This window comes from Paroedura picta, chromosome 2 (assembly GCF_049243985.1).
Source record: "Paroedura picta isolate Pp20150507F chromosome 2, Ppicta_v3.0, whole genome shotgun sequence".
Lineage (NCBI taxonomy): Eukaryota > Metazoa > Chordata > Lepidosauria > Squamata > Gekkonidae > Paroedura > Paroedura picta.
The window spans coordinates 23,901,202-23,918,818 of record NC_135370.1 but is presented as its reverse complement, the minus strand read 5'-3'; the positions used below and the strand labels follow the sequence as shown (position 1 = coordinate 23,918,818).

The window sequence follows — 17,617 nt, the reverse complement described above, 5'->3', positions numbered from 1 at the left end:
GGTAAGGCAGCCATCTGAAAGCTTTGCCCATGAGGCTGGGAGTTTGATCCCAGCAGCCGGCTCAAGGTTGACTCAGCCTTCCATCCTTCAGAGGTCGGTAAAATGAGTACCCAGCTTGCTGGGGGGTAAACGGTAATGACTGGGGAAGGCACTGGCAAACCACCCCGTATTGAGTCTGCCATGAAAACGCTGGAGGGCGTCACCCCAAGGGTCAGACATGACTCGGTGCTTGCACAGGGGATACCTTTACCTTTAGGGCCCTGCAAATCCTTAAACTAGCTCCGGCACTACAGGCCATGCAAATCCTTAAGCCACTCCTGGACGGATGCAGCAAAAATGTAACAGATCTGGTCACCTGTCAGGTGGCAAGGAGAGAATGACTCTAGCTCTCCCTATTCCCAAACTGGCAATTTGTGCTTTCAGCCATCCGTATTGTACACACAAGAAGGGCCCCGGCCTCAGCAGCTGGCGCCTGAGCCGTGCTTGAAGACTGCAGCCACGACTCTCCTGTAAAGGGCTGCCCAAGAAAACAGGATTGTACCTGTTTAAATGCTGCTATTTCAGTCTCCAGTGCAGAGCAATGAATCAAACACCCTCGAGTAGCATGGACAAGATTTCTGGGGTCGGGGGAGAGAAGTGACGATGTTTAGCTTCTGAGCCCCAGTCCTTTGAATCCAAACATTCTCTCCTTGTTATTTTAATCAAGGCTCTGCGATACAGCAATGCAGGGAAGAGCAAAGTTCATGCCGGAGACGCTCTCTAAAAGTTTGTTCTTAAAACAGAATCATCTCGAACGGCTTTGCCTGGTGCAAGGGGAAAGCCCTGATTGATTCATAATAAAAGAAACAGCTGATCCACATTTAAGAATGGTAACACTATCTTCTGGTACTGCTGGCTGTACTTCTTGGAAATATCCTTTCAGCATGTGAGGAGATACCCTCTACGGAATAGCCAGAAAATCAACTCACCCTTGGCAGTAACAAAATGCGGTCCAGCAACTAATGACAGGCAAGGCTTAAACATCTGACAGCTAGATTCATTGTTGGTTTAATAGCCAATCGTCGGTTTTGACGACACACGTCCCGTGTAGGTTGGAATATAAAAAGCCCTCTTGGGATATACAAGATTCACCCGGAGCGGTGAGTCGTCTCAGGCTGCGTTTGCTTGCAGAGATTTCGCGGGGCACTGAAAGATCGCCGAAATAAATTTTAAAGAAAGGACTAAACAACGGTAGCAAGGAGCCGGAGGAGGGGAGGGGAGGGGAAGAGCGGCACCGAATGTGAGGCCATGTTGAAGCTGAAAATGTTTCTTTGCATTTACTTTTTCCTGTTGATCATACCTGGCCCGGCGGATCTTAACGAAAGCAACCAAGCCAACGAGAACATCGAGAAAGAGGGGCTGTGCAATGCGTGCACGTGGAGGCAAAGCACGAAATCGTCCAGGATAGAGGCGATCAAAATCCAGATCCTCAGCAAACTGCGCCTGGAGCAAGCGCCGAACATTAGCCGGGATGCTATACGGCAACTTCTACCCAAAGCGCCTCCGCTCCAAGAGCTGATCGATCAATACGACGTGCAGCGCGACGACAGCAGCGACGGATCGCTGGAAGACGACGATTATCACGCGACCACGGAAACGATTATCACGATGCCGACAGAATGTAAGTGCGTTTTGGTTCGTGCGATTCGTTTGCGAGCAGCGGGGAAGGAAGGAAGCAGGTTTTTTTTTTTAAAAAAAAGAGTTTGGTTGGTGACCCACGGACACGAAACCCTTGCTTTCCCACCCAATAGTATGCTTTCCCTTTATGCACAAAGTAGTCGATGATCAGCATCCCCCTTTGGCTTATCTTGTCGACTGCTGGAGAAAGCTTGATAAGGGATGGAGTGAATGAATCCCTCGATCCCAGTTATTTCTTGTGGTGACTCTAGAGCAGGGGTAGTCAAACTGCGGCCCTCCAGATGTCCATTGACTACAATTCCCAGGAGCCCCTGCCAGCGAATGCTGGCAGGGGCTCCTGGGAATTGTAGTCCATGGACATCTGGAGGGCCGCAGTTTGACTACCCCTGCTCTAGACTGACAAATGAGCAAGAAAAAAATGTCATGTTTAGGTACCAGTGGATATTATTAGCAAATTGTCTGAGGACATCAGGGACAGCTGACAAGTAACCCCCCCCCAAAAAAAGACCCCAAAAGCAAAAGCCCTACTTAACTGATAATGTAATGCCATTAACTCAAATGTGCCACCCCATCCCACGTATGTGCCATGTGTGTGTACGTTAAAACTACGTCGTAAGATGCAACGTATTCTCCCTTCTGCTTTCATGCACTGGGTTGTTTTTATTTGGGGCCATTTCCCTGCCGATACGCTTTTTAAAGATCTGAACAGCACCACTTCCACTTTTATTATGTCGTCCCAGCCAACCAAGGCGCATAGACATAAACGTGGAAAGAGCACCTAGCCATGTAATAAAACAGCTCTGTTGTGGGGTCATGCCAGTGGGGGGGCCATTGCTCTCCCAAGGAAGCTCCAAACTAGTTTGGTTGTGCCGGAATACGCTGTGCGTTTGGACACGTTGCACCCATCAAAATGCACCTTGAAGCCTACATGTGGCTAGGAAATGAATCATAGAATCATAGAGTTGGAAGGGACCTCCTGGGTCATCTAGTCCAACCCCCTGCACTATGCAGGACACTCACAACCCTCTCGCTCATCCACTGTAACCTGCCACCCCCTTTAGCCTTCCCAGAATCAGCCTCTCCGTCAGATGGAGTAAATGGCTTTGCTTCAGCACCCATGCCAGGGTCTATCTGGGCTGGCACTTCCGAGTGTGTTTGCCGTGTTGTGCTGCCGGAGGGTCCCGTCACAGCCAGGTGGCAAAACCGGGGACTTCTGTCCCGGCGCCAAGGAAAGCCGCAGAGCCAAGAGTTTCACACCCTCCTGAGCGCTCCTGCAGAAAACCGCTGAACGGCCGGCTGTTTTCGCAGGAGGGTTTTGTGGTTCCCAGCCCCTGGTTTGGCTGTGCTGAACATGCGCTTCCTCCTGATTTCCTATGAAACGAAGGCGACGTATATCTTTGAAACGAACACCTTATAAAACCGCCGTACCTCTTACTTAGGGGTGCCCAGCGTGGGGCATTTTGCGCGTTATCATGCGCGCCGCTCTCTCCGTTGGGTTGAGAAGGCACGGAGAGAGTCACAGAAGGAGCGCATTCTTAGTTAACTTCTCGGCGGTCAGCATCTGCTATCGCTCCTATCAAGTATCTTTTGCACGGCTTAGATTATCGTATCTCATGTTCTTCATTAGCTGAAGCATTTGGCCACGGCAGCTGCTTTCGGGATAACACTTAAGGCAACGGCGAAATAATGTAAAAGGGAAATCTGGAAGCACATGACTTGGATTTCTTATCAGCAGCGGTGATATACAATCCCCGGGCTTCATTTGGTGTCAGGCTAGCTGCTGTTTTCCCTAATAATAAACTCAAGATCCAGACTCCAGCTCTTCAGATTCGGTGACACGGCTATTTTAAAAAAGTTTCATTGTAAGGGGCTTTAAAGGGAAGAAGAATGACAGTCTGGACGCTAAGCTATTACTTCGGGGGGAAATTGTATACTGCTTATAGAAGAAATCTAAACGCTGGGATTTTTTTTCTCCCCCTTCTCATTTATTTCGCACTTTTTCAACAGTGTTTTCTTTTTTTTCATTTTTAAAGAAAAAAGTTTAGGACGTTGCACAGGCAGCCGACTTAAAGGATTTGTGCTTCTGCACAACCCCAAGCAGCAGAACACAGCTGGAGTCCAGGGGAGCCCTTTAAGACCAACCCAGTTAATTCTGGGTATCATTTTCGGGGGCTGATGAAGTGTGCATGCACACAAAAGCTTGCCCCCAGAATTGAACTGGGCTGGTCTTAAAGGTGCTCCCCAGACTCCAGCTTTCTTCTTTTGCTTCAGACCAACACAAAGACCCCCCCCCCCCCGCCAATCAGTCCTAAAGAGAGGTATGCCCTTCTGAACCCATGGACTCCAATGGACTGGTTTGCTTATTCTCCCTGGGATGCAAGGCAGGTAGCACAGAGTAAGGCAAGGGAAGATGGGAAACGCCACCAACCCATCAGGTCTGGGCGTCTGCAGCAAAGCAGAGCAATGTGTTCATGTGACGCATTAAATGATGCACAACCGCACCACAGAGTCCAACCCACTGCAAAGATACACTCCACCCCAGGCTGCAATCCCCACTCATTTATCTCAGCAACTTTGTGAAGAAGAGCTCATTTTTTTTACACCTTGCTTTTCAATGTTCAAAAGAGTCCCAGAATTGATTTACAAAAACGTTCCCATTCTTCTGCCGGCAACAGACACCCTGGGAGGGAGGTGGGGCGGAGAGAGCTCTAAGAAAACTGCGCTGCAAGAACCGCCTGAAGATAACTGTGACTGGCCCAGGGTCGCCCAGCTGGCTACAGGTGGAGGAGGAGTGGAGAGTCAAACCCAGCTCTCTGGGCTAGAGACGGCTGCTCTTAACCGCTATGCCACATTGACTCTCAGAGCTTTAGTACAAGGCTACCCTATTGTCTGTGGAGAAGAACCCTGTTGAAGAGAGCAGGAGTCTTCTTGACCTCCTCAGGTGCTTCCACAAGGCAAGGGGCCACAATGGTGAAGCAGGAGGGGTTCGAGGACTCTCCGGGTATGTAGCACCAGAGCCCATTTAAGGATTTGTGGGGCTCTAGCAGAGTACAGTTGTGGCAGGATCAGCCGGACTGGCACAGAATTGTCACTCTGTCCTTGAAGAGGCAAAAGGGAGGAGGAGAGATGCTATGGCCCTGATCCATGGGGAGGGGGAAAGGCACCATAAGGGGGCCCTGGTAGTGGGGGCCCTGTAGCATGTTTTACAGGGATAAACCAGCCCTGCAGAGAAGGCACGTGGGGTGGGGGAGTTGTTGAATCTGCCCATGTTCAGGCTGGCAACTTCAGAAGGGCCTGCTTGGATGAGCCAAGTGGTCATGATGGCCATTGGAGGACAGACAGAGTCACAGAGCCCCCAAGGCCAGGATGGGCTTTGTATGAGATTGCCAATACTGTAAATTAAGCCCAGTAAGAAGAAGAGGAGGAGTAGAACTGGGGGGTTTGGTACCCTGCTTTTTACTACCTGAAGGAGTTTCAAAGTGTTTTACAATCGCCTTCCCTTCGTCTTCCCAAAACAGACACCCTGTGAATGTAGGTGAGCTCTGAGAGAACTGGGACTAGCCCAAGGTCACCTAGCTGGCTACTTGTGGAGGAGGTGTGGGGAATCAAACCTGGCCCTCCATATTAGAGACCACTATGAAGAAGAAGAAGAAGAAGAAGAAGAAGAAGAAGAGTTGGTTCTTATATGCCGCTTTTCCCTACCCGAAGGAGGCTCAAAGCGGCTTACAGTCGCCTTCCCTTTCCTCTCCCCACAACAGACACCCTGTGAGGTAGGTGAGGCTGAGAGAGCTCTGATATCACTGCTCGGTCACCCAGGTCACCCAGCTGGCTGCATGTGGGGGAGTGCAGAATCGAACCCGGCATGCCAGATTAGAAGTCCGCACTCCTAACCACTCCCCCAAGCTGGCTCTAACCGATGGGCAACCAGTGGAATGACTGTAAAAGGAAAGTAATATGCCTGCATTCTCCACCACCTGGAGTTTCCAAACTGGTTTTGAGGTGAGATCAACGTGCAGGGCCTTAACAGTAGTCCAGTCTGACTTAGAAGAGCTTGGGAAGGATTTCCCCGTTACAGTATTGCTGCCGCATGTCTCATAATGTATGCTGGAGCTGCCAGATTTAAAACCAGAAGTATTACAGCTGTGAAAATGACAACACTGGGCTTACAACTGCGTTTATTGCCTGTCCAGGGAAAGCGATTCGCGGCACCATGCAAAGAAGAGTTACGCCCTTCTAAGACCACCGACTTCAAGGGATTTAGGGGGGTGTAACTCTGCTTCGGACAACCTGCTCCTGTCCAATTAGCTGTTAGTTCTAATGACGAAACTGAAATCTCCGAGTCGCATGCTTGGTGGTTTTATAAAGTGATTGCTTGAGTTCGGTGCTTGTGGTAAGATGTTAGGAGTCGCGGCCATTGAGTCCACTGTTCGGCGAGTTCAGTTTCTCAGGCAATTTTTGACTAGTTTTGAGAGCCAGTTTGGTGTCGTGGTTAGGAGTGCGGACTTCTAATCTGGCATGCCGGGTTCGATTCTGCACTTCCCCCACATGCAGCCAGCTGGGTGACCTTGGGCTCGCCACGGCACTGATAAAGCTGTTCTGACCGAGCAGTGATATCAGGGCATCTCAGCCTCACCCGCCTCACAGGGTGTCTGTTGTGGGGAGAGGAAAGGGAAGGAGACTGTAAGCTGCTTTGAGCCTCCTTCGGGTAGAGAAAAGCGGCATATGAGAACCAACTCTTCTTCTTCTTCAGTAATATCAGGGCTCTCTCAGCCCAACCTCCCTCACAGGGTGTCTGTTGTGGGGAGAGGAAAGGGAAGGCGACTGTAAGCTGCTTTGAGCCTCCTTCGGGTAGAGAAAAGCGGCATATGAGAACCAACTCTTCTTCTTCTTCAGTAATATCAGGGCTCTCTCAGCCCAACCTCCCTCACAGGGTGTCTGTTGTGGGGAGAGGAAAGGGAAGGCGACTGGAAGCTGCTTTGAGCCTCCTTCGGGTAGGGAAAAGCGGCATATAAGAACCAACTCTTCTTCTTCTTCTTCTTCTTCTTCTTCTTCTTCTTCTTCTTCTTCTTCTTCTTCTTCTTCTTCTAGTGAAGAGTATATTTCAGAGACTATAATATAGCCAAACAAGATTTGAGTCCAATAACACCTTTAAAACCAACAAAGATTTATTCAAGGTATCATAAGGGAATCCTTCTCTGAGGAAGAGGGCCTGCACACGAAAGCTCACGCCTTGAATACATCTTTCTTGGTCTTAAAGGAGCCACTGGACTCAAATTTTGTTGTGCTGCTTCAGACCAACACGGATATTCACTTGAATCTGTAATACAGACGGTTGGCTATGTAGAACCTATGAGATTCCGAGGGCATATTCCTCTCTGATTTTCTCCTTTTTGATGGGCCAGAGAATTTGGTGCTTAATTTCCCTGTGCACTTTACAGAAAAAATCATTCAGATGCTGTAAGCTACAACCATGGAAAAACTCGTTTCAAACATAGAAATGTGGAAAAAAAATCATAGTGTGGATGTCACCAGCAACTTTTCCTTCCACTGCAGTACTCAAATTACTGAGTGATTCCTATTAGATTCTAGAGGATTTTGGCGGATCAGGTGGTTTTTGACCACTGCTGTCTAAAATCTCCAAAGGTCTTGAAGAGTGTTTTAAAGAATTATTTCAATTTCATTTTTTTAAATTCTTTCTTTCCCAGTGTATTTCACCTCCTCTCACCTTCCTTAGGTCCCTTTCTCTATGGTTGCTATTTTTTTCCAAGTAGGAAGGATTTGGATGGTGCTGTTGCATGTTATCAAGGTCATGAGCTGCACTGGAGATTCCACCCATAAAATCAGGGTGCCAAAAATCTACTGACAGTCTGACTCTCAGAGGGTATGTGGAACATACCTGCTCTGGGACAACTTGGTCAGGACCACCTCTCTCCCTTGCAAACACACATACATGTACAAGTACACACAGACTCACTTCCCTCTTACCTGTTGGTTTTCTGACCTCCTCCTTCACTCCCTCACTCCCCCCTCCCTCACTCGCAAACTCATACACACACATATACACACAGACTCCCTTCCCCCTCCCATTTCCCCCTTACCTGTTGATTTCCCAATCTCCCTCCCTCCATCACACCCTCCCAAGCAAACACACACAGAGACACACAGAGACTCTCTTCCTTCCCCTCCTCCTGTTTCCCCCCTTACCTGTTGGTTTCCCAATCTCCCTCCCTCCATCACACCCTCCCAAGCAAACACGCACAGAGACACACAAAGACTCTCTTCCTTCCCCTCCTCCTGTTTCCCCACTTACCTGTTGGTTTCCCAATCTCCCTCCCTCCATCACACCCTCCCAAGCAAACACACACAGAGACACACAGAGACTCTCTTCCTTCCCCTCCTCCTGTTTCCCCACTTACCTGTTGGTTTCCCAATCTCCCTCCCTCCATCACACCCTCCCAAGCAAACACGCACAGAGACACACAAAGACTCTCTTCCTTCCCCTCCTCCTGTTTCCCCCCTTACCTGTTGGTTTCCCAATCTCCCTCCCTCCATCACACCCTCCCAAGCAAACACACACAGAGACACACAGAGACTCTCTTCCTTCCCCTCCTCCTGTTTCCCCCCTTACCTGTTGGTTTCCCAATCTCCCTCCCTCCATCACACCCTCCCAAGCAAACACGCACAGAGACACACAAAGACTCTCTTCCTTCCCCTCCTCCTGTTTCCCCACTTACCTGTTGGTTTCCCAATCTCCCTCCCTCCATCACACCCTCCCAAGCAAACACGCACAGAGACACACAAAGACTCTCTTCCTTCCCCTCCTCCTGTTTCCCCACTTACCTGTTGGTTTCCCAATCTCCCTCCCTCCATCACACCCTCCCAAGCAAACACGCACAGAGACACACAAAGACTCTCTTCCTTCCCCTCCTCCTGTTTCCCCACTTACCTGTTGGTTTCCCAATCTCCCTCCCTCCATCACACCCTCCCAAGCAAACACGCACAGACTCCTTTCCCCCCTCCCCTTTCCTGTTTACCCTTGGGCCGCCTCTGCTGCTGCCTGTGCCCCTGCTGGTGGTTCTGGTGCTGACTGGGCCCCTGGAGGCAGCATGGCTGCTAGCTGGTCCTCCAGCAGTGGCAGACTGGGGTGCTGCCGCGGCCTCCTCAGCTGCCTTGGATTCTTCTGGCACGCTCCCTTGGGCAGGACTACAGGTGTCACTTACGTATTCATATCCGTTTGAGGAGGCGCGCCAGAAGATGTTCCACATCAACATACAGTCACCTCTCTTGTAGAAGCATAGTTCCATTCTCAAACATCCCAGCCTATACCAAATACTTAACAGTTCCGGACAGTCCCTACCTGAGAGATACTGTAACTTATCTTATTCACACTGGCTTTGGCAGTGTGATTTGAAAAATATTGACTCCCCGATTCACATGCTATTGAAATGGCATTATGACAATTTGTCGTGAGTTATGGATTTTCCCTCTTTTAACTCAACTATCTCCTACTGTACGAGGACAATAAAATCCCCTATCTGCTGGCGGATAAAGATCCAACGGCTACGGCTGGCAGCGGCCAAGTAGCTCAACACCATATTTTCCTGAAAGAAATGCAGAATCTTTAGTCAAGATCACAGGGGTCAAAGTAGCTTAAAATGCAAAAGAAAACAGGTATGTTTTAAAAGTCTTAACTTGCCCAATTCCCAACCAGCAGGCTTTAAACACATGAGTAAGTATTGTTCATTTATCATGTGGCATGTTGTAATGGAGCCAGGGGATCCTAAGACTGTCTGGCAGCCAGACAAGAGATGTAGGGAAGTGACTGCCTCTGTGTCACAACCCTGGTATCCCTCAAAGGTCCCCCTTCCAAGCACTAGTCAGGGCCGACACTGCTTAGCTTCTGAAATCTGATGGGATCGGGCTTGCCTGGACTATCTGGGTTAGGTTGTAGGGGCCATGATTAGAAGATTGGGTGCAGATGGATGACTCTGGGGCAATCCACAGATTTCTGCTGGTTCCTCATAACTGGACCTGGCTTTTCTACCAAAAGCCAGCTTGGTGTAGTGGTTAGGAATGCGGACTTCTATTCTGGCAAGCCGGGTTTGATTCTGCACTCCCCCACATGCAACCAGCTGGGTGACCTTGGGCTCCCCACAGCACTGATAAAGCTGTTCTGACTGAGCAGTGATATCAGGGCTCCCTCAGCCTCACCCTCCTCACAGGGTGTCTTTTGTGGGGAGAGGAAAGGGAAGGTGAATGTAAGCCGCTTTGAGACTCCTTCTGGTAGAGAAAAATGGCATAGAAGAACCAACTCTTCTTCAGTAACATCAGGAATCTCTCAGCTTCACCTACCTCACAGGGTGTCGGTTGTGGGGAGAGTAAAGGGAAAGCAAACGTAAGCCATTTTTAGTCTCCTTTGGGTAGAGAAAAGCAGCATATAAAAGCAGCTCTTCTTCTTCTACCTCACAGGGTGTCTGCTGTGGGGGAAGGAAAGGGAAGGTGATTGTAAACCACTTTGAGACTCCTTCTGGTAAAGAAAAGCGGCATATAAGAACCATTTCTTTCTTTCTTTCTTTCTTTCTTTCTTCTTCTTGTTGTTGTTCTTCTTCTTCTTTATGCATGGCACACACAAATCAGGCCTGCCATATAGTCACATATCTGTACGCCTGTAAAGGTTCTGTTTTGTTCTGTTCTGGGTCACGTTTCAAGAGCCACAGGCTGGGGGGAGAAATACAGTGATAATTAAGGACAGATGGCATAGAGATTATAAAGTGACAACACGTGACACTGAGTTTAGACATACTTGATGTTCAGTCCAACTAGATAATGTCACCAATAATGTTACTCATCAAACGAACCCATGCTGTTTCGTGTCCCAGTACCAGAACGTGACATTCCGTTGACTGTGGTTTAAAAATGTCCTTTGTTTTCATATGTTGTTGTGCAGTATCTCTTAGCATTTGCCGACGAGTAACATCTTCTTTTTGTTCCTTTGTAGCTGACTTCCCTGTGCCAGTGGAAGGAAAACCCAAATGTTGCTTTTTTAAGTTTAGCTCTAGAATCCAGTACAACAAAGTCGTGAAGGCTCAGCTGTGGATATACTTAAGACAAGTCCAGAGGCCTACGACAGTATTTGTGCAGATCTTGAGACTCATCCGACCTATGAAAGACGGGGCCACTTCGACTGCAATTCGATCTTTAAAACTCGATATGAACGCGGGCACCGGCATTTGGCAGAGCATCGATGTGAAGACCGTGTTGCAAAACTGGCTCAAACAACCTGAATCCAACTTGGGCATTGAAATCAAAGCTTTGGATGAAAAAGGACGGGATCTGGCCGTGACTTATCCTGGACCGGGGGAAGAAGGCTTGGTGAGTTCTACTGGAAAACCTCCAAGAAATTTCTTTCTTGAAAAGGATGCTTTTCATATGGATGAAGTAGGGATTTTCTAAGGCGGTAGTAAGGCTGCATTATCCGTAAACTTCAGCCCTTCTCTGCTGAACAAAGTTTATTTATTTATGTGTTTATTACCGTATTTGCCGGCGTATAAGACGACTGGGCGTTTAAGACGACCCCCCAACGTTTCCACTCAAAATACAGTACTATGGGCCACTATGGGCATCTATGTCTATCCCAACTGAAGTGCACCTGGCGCATAAGACGACCCCCCCACTTGGAGGCATGTTTTTCAGGGGGGAAAAGTAGTCTTATACGCCAGCAAATACTGTAATTAAAATAGCTACCAATCGAAGGGGATTTCCTCCAACTTAAATGGCTTTTTCACGGGAGGAAGAGCCACTGAAGTTGGAGGAGGAGCTCCTTGAGCCTGGAGGAAGACTTCCTTGGCAGGTCGTTGGATCTGCTCTGGCGAGCTTTTCCTTCCTTCCAAGCAAACATATTTAGAGATTGGAATGCTAAAACTCCGACAAATTCATGGACAGAGAGTATTTGATTCTCAGTTATCTGACCGGCTAAATGGGTTCCTTGTAATGCACCGGCAGAAGGTAGTTGCCAACACAAAATTTTCTGATTCCCCCCCTCCCCCTGCTGATCCTGCTGGTTGTAGAACTTATATGTACAACGGCTCACACCGCATCGAAGGTTACATATAGGAAGGAGAACCTGGCCAAATAGCAGTTCTTCATTTCTGCACCAGGCAAAGTAGGAAGATAGTTTCTTCTAGTGAGCATATCAAATAGACCAGGGGTAGTCAAACTGTGGCCCTCCAGATGTCCATGGACTACAATTCCCAGGAGCCCCTGCCAGCATTCGCTGGCAGGGGCTCCTGGGAATTGTAGTCCATGGACATCTGGAGGGCCGCAGTTTGACTACCCCTGAAATAGACTTTAGAATAACTATGCCATGCTGCACACTAAACAACAGGCAATCCCCCCCCCAAAAAAAAACCTTTATTTCCAGATCCTGAAAAAACTGTAGCCTGCATCTCTTCTGGGGAAGCCGCTGTAACTGTGTGTAATAAAGGAGGGATGTGGCTTTGACACCAAATTACCAACCAACAACACCCAAATGCACTCTTAAACTCTTCCGGGAGCCAGAATGATGTTAATTTATTAGGCCTAGCCTTGGACGGTTTGTGGAAGGTCAGAGAGGTGAAATGGCAATACATATTACTACACACTGCCTTTACTAGGCATTTCCCCACCAGTTCAGCAATGAGTCTCAAGAGAAATGGCAGCTTCTAGTTTGCCTTCCACCGGCTTAAGGTGCGATCCTTCTCAAAGTTCGCAAGTCAAGCTAGAGATTTTGTATGGGGGGAAAATGAGGGCATACTCAAAGCAGAAATGAAACGTGGATCTTTAAACCTCAGTTTCCTCTTTAGCATATTAATGTTGTGTTTTGAATTTCACAAGTTTGTCATCTTGTTCTCTTCCATACCTAGAATGTAGGGAGATATTAGAGCAGCCTTTCTCAACATTTTTACCATTGGCCTATTATGCACGTCCGCTGAAACGGCGGCATGGAGAACGTGGAGGAGGAAGAAGCGAAGCAAACCGCTTACGGACGGGACGGAACGCAACGGTGGCAAAACCCAGAGTATCCGATTATGCATGCGGCTACTCCGGAGTCGCTTCTGATTACGGCCTGGTCCCGGGAAGCTCCACTTTCTTCCGCATCTCGCTAACGCGGCCTTTTCAATGGCATACGTTTACTCTGCGCCCGGTTGCCGCCTGCAGCGTGCATAATTGGTGATTTTAGCCACCGCCATTCCACCCCAAATGTGGACCTTTCACTCTGTGCATAATTGGCCATTGAGAAAACCCTGAAACATTCTTCAGGCTTTGAGAAACCCCAGAAATGGCACAATCATGCAGAATATGGCTGGGAAGCAGAGCTGAGTACGTGGAGGGGGTGAGAAGGCCCTTCCCCTTCCAACTCCCTCCAGGCCCATCATTGGCCATTTGGGGGGGGTCAGGGGCTGGTTGAAATGACCATATATGGTCGTATCACCTGATAAATGTTTAACAATTTTTTTTTTTTAATGTTAAAAATTAATTAACTCTCACCCATTCAGAAAACCCTTCCAGGGCCGTCAAGAAACCCCCGGAGTTTTATAATACGCTGGGTGAGAACGCATGTCTTAGAGCTTTTGTGCAAGAGTTGGGTTGTCAGTCAGGATGAAAAACAAGTTAGGATTTAATGAGCTTGGGGGGGGGGTGTTTTGTGTATAAAGGTAAAGGTATCCCCTGTGCAAGCACTGGGTCATGTCTGACCCTTGGGGTGACGCCCTCCAGCGTTTTCATGGCAGACTCAATACGGGGTGGTTTGCCAGTGCCTTCCCCGGTCATTACCGTTTACCCCCCAGCAAGCTGGGTACTCATTTGACCAACCTCAGAAGGATGGAAGGCTATACCCAGTAGAATTTTGTTCTTCGAGCTGCATGCCATTACCACAGATCCGCCCCTCACTTTTAAGAGTGGTTGCCAAGTGGGTCGGAGAGGGGTTGGCATTCCCTCAAAATACTTCCAGGAATAATAGGATATTTAATAACTATTTAATAACTATTGTTTACAAGTTCAGCATTACGTCTAAACACAGGTTTGCTTTACGAGGTGTTGCTTGCTTTTTGGTTTATTTCTCAGCTGACCTATGGTGTGACCCTAGGGTTTGAGAGCCAAGAGACATTCTAAGGTGGTTGGCCATTGCTTGGCTCTGCGAGGTAACCCTGGACTTCCTTGGAGTCTCCCATCCAAATTCCAGACAGGGGTGACCCTGTTTAGCTCTGAGATCTGACAAAATCAAGCTAGCCTGGACCATCCAGGTGAGGGTTTAAAGGTATAATAAATGTCAACATACTGGGTTCAATCTTATTCTCTGCTCAGCTAAGTGCAGAGACTTTCTGATATCAGAGGAACTGAAGGAAGAGTTTCCTCCACTAACTCTATAAAGACAGCAGAGGGGCAGAAAACTAGAGTGCAGTCCAATACATTGAGGGTGCATCAGAGGGTTGCCAGCCTCCAGATGGGACCTGAAGAGCTCCAAACTGGTCTCCAGATGTCAGAGATTAGTGCCCCTGGAGAAAATGGCTGCTTTGGAAGGTGAACTCTATGATGTTGTATCTTAGACAACATCAAATGTCCAGGAATTTCCCAACCTGGAATGGCCAACTATAGTACATCATCATGACAGCACTCCTGATGTTGACCGATGTGTTCAGGAAATAGGTCTGATGTCGACTGATGTCATACATGCTGTTCCTTCTCCCCCTTTATCCCTAGAATCCATTTCTAGAGGTCAGGATTACAGACACACCGAAAAGATCTCGTAGAGATTTCGGTCTTGACTGCGATGAACACTCAACGGAATCCCGATGCTGTCGCTACCCACTGACGGTGGACTTTGAAGCTTTTGGATGGGACTGGATCATTGCGCCGAAAAGATACAAAGCAAACTACTGCTCTGGGGAATGCGAATTTGTATTTCTGCAGAAATATCCACACACTCATCTTGTCCACCAAGCGAATCCGAGAGGTTCCGCAGGTCCTTGCTGCACGCCTACTAAGATGTCCCCCATTAATATGCTTTATTTCAATGGAAAAGAACAAATTATCTACGGAAAGATACCAGCCATGGTAGTAGACCGTTGTGGGTGCTCGTGAGGTCCTCATCAGGCTTGGTCCTTCATAAAATGTGGAATCTAACGAAATTACCCTTCAGCAATCTTTTGAGACTGTGAATTTTGTACGATAGGCCTACCTCTAATAGGCGATGCGATAGGCTGTTAGAAAATTTTTCCGCCAAGAAGAGCTACAGTATTTGAACTGAAAGACATTTGTGTACGCAAGAGCTGGTTCGAGCCAGTGAAAAAGATAAGCTACAATCAATCTCGCAGGATTTCACAATGAATTTCTTGTTCTGGAAAGGGATTCGTTTTCATTTATGCAACCACGTAGCCGTAGACCGTTTCTGCAGGTAGAGATAGATAAAAGCAACTCCGCGTATTCCAGATAATGAAAAGGAGTGAGCTCTAAGATATAGTCCAAACAGGTTTAGTTTACGGTTGTATTTGCCTTAGACGATACAGTCTCGGCGATGTAGCAAATAATCGCCGGATTGTCCTCGGACACTTGAACGGAGTTTAGATTATGAAAACTGATAAGATGAAATTCCACCAAACATTGACAAACCCACAAATAAGCACAGGTAACATTGCACGCATATTATTTCCATTCCTTCTATAATTAGTGCATTCAAACTGCAAATGGTGCTATCACAGTACACTATCACTTACAGTCCAATCCCAAGACTGCACAAGTGGTATAGGATATGCTGACAGCAGAATCACTACCCGGTCCTCCAATCCGATATCGCTGCAGAAATGCAGACCGGGGTTTAAGTAGCTAGGTGAAACGCAGACAAATCCAGCACAACAATGACCCCCCAACCCCCATCAAGAACAGTCGATTCCTCATTCACAAGGAATGGGGACTTTTAACAGGTTAATTTTAAAAGTCTAATAGACATCCATCTTACAAAGTCACAGAAAGCAACAAACTACTCATTACGAGTTCATGGTAACAGGCCATGCTTGCAGCGTTAACAGTTTGCACTATGGAAAGCCAATGGGAATTTTTTTTTAAAAACCATAAATACAAGAATGATCAAATGCCGATACATTGTTTGTGTAATATAGATATACAATATTGTATTGTAAATAAGCATTTTTTTTTATTTCCAATGACTGTGCAATGAGAATATGGGACAAGAAACGCAGGTTCAATTACAGACAAGTTCACCTCTGCCGGTATTTTGTTTCTGTGCAATGAGTATCTGCCGATTGTGCAGTCAGTTCTTGTATGTCTGACTGCACAATCCTAGGCAGAGTTTCACAGGCATGGAAGGGTGTAACTCTTACTGTAAAGGTGCTGACAGACACATCGGGCTCTTTGCTTCCTTATGGTTCCACTTCCCCCTTGTCCGCCATGTTGCTCCCGTGGAAGAGTTCCATACATGCGTCAAGATACAGCATGCTGGTTAGTGGATCGGAACAACTGCAGCAGATGTAACAGCTTCCGGATCCTAAACGTCACCCACAGGATAAGAAGGCGTTCATTTCCCGAGTTTTTAGATGAATGAGATACGCTGATAAACAAGGGACATTATAAGTGGGATCCAAAGGTGCCCATCCACCTACAGCAAACTGATTTTGCTCATTTGTGGAACTCAATCCAATGATGTCTCCCCCTGCTCATATAGAGCTTTGGACCTCCTCTTCTGTAAGCAGAAGCATAATAAACTGCGACCTACTTGCTAGAATTAAACTTAGGGATGCCAGCCTCCAAGTGGGACTTGAAGATCCCATTACATATAAGTATGTAATAAACTTGAAGACCCCTCACTGGCATTCTTCAAGCCAAGGTTGGATACACACTTTTCTTGGATCCTTTAGGATGCTTTGGGCTGATCCTGCATTGAGCAGGGGGTTGGACTAGATGGCCTGTATGGCCCCTTCCAACTCTATGATTCTATGATTCTATCCCCCAGAATTACAGCTCATCATACTACAGAGATCAGTTCCCCAGGGGAAAATGCGTGCTTTTGAGGGTGTGGTCAATGACATTGTATTCTACTGAGGTCCCTCCCCTCCCATAGGTTTACCCCCAAATTTCCAGGAGTTTCCCAACCTGGATCTGCCAAGCAGTCCCCATTCCTTGCCAGTGGCAACCCTAATTAATTGGTTACAGAGGAATTTGGAGCACACTGTGATTGGAGATATTTGTCTTTCACCCATGGTTCGCTGGATTCCACTGGAAGGTCCATGTTGTTCCTTCTTTGTTACAGTTAAACCAATTTTCCATACTTCAAGAACCGATTAATATACTGCAATAGCACAAGCCCTAATATTTTCATTAACCGTATTTTTCTTTACAGTTTAAACATTGCAAAAAAAAATATTTTATTACCTTTATTTTATAAGTATGTAATAAACTTTGGTTTTTTCACATATTACTGTATATTTTGCTCTGCATAATCAGTAATTTTTAATCAAAAACAAAGTTTAGAAATCTACCTATTTCCTATTATGGGACGTTATTTTCAAATGTGAAAGACGACGGAAAGTACAGCTACTGTTTAATAACCACTATAATTCCTGTTAAAATATTGTTCATTTTTGTATGATATCAAAGTTCTATTTGTTGTATTCTGGATTTCAACTTATCATTTTATTTGTGTGAAAATTACAACAAAATATTAGCCTGTTGGTCGTCTTTGCGTTCCGTTCATGCTTACATGCCCGCGAATAACGAAAACAGTTATTCCCCAGTTCCTTTGACTTCAATGGGACTTTTCTGGTCCCAGTTCAAAGGTATTATACACATTTTAGATTCGCTGTCTGCCGATGTAAAGCGTTAGTCCGTGCATATAATGCAGCTCCCATTCCACATCACCCAACCTCCTGATCTTGGAGGAGAGGGGCAA

General features: G+C 47.1%; 1 protein-coding gene across 2 annotated transcripts; it reads left to right on the top strand.

Moving 5' to 3' along the window:
* The first annotated feature begins 796 nt into the window (after positions 1-796).
* On the top strand, positions 797-17,392 carry MSTN (myostatin). 2 transcript variants are annotated; one of them, XM_077319468.1, is made up of 4 exons: positions 797-1,660; positions 10,676-11,049; positions 13,212-13,262; positions 14,416-17,392. In XM_077319468.1, exons 1-4 carry the CDS (start codon positions 1,288-1,290, stop codon positions 14,794-14,796), a joined length of 1,179 nt encoding a protein of 392 aa, XP_077175583.1. In that variant the 5' UTR covers positions 797-1,287; the 3' UTR covers positions 14,797-17,392. The 2 variants fall into 2 exon arrangements, with proteins under 2 accessions (XP_077175583.1, XP_077175584.1); XM_077319469.1 differs by lacking the exon at positions 13,212-13,262 and having other exon boundaries at positions 817-1,660.
* Positions 17,393-17,617: the final 225 nt, after the last annotated feature.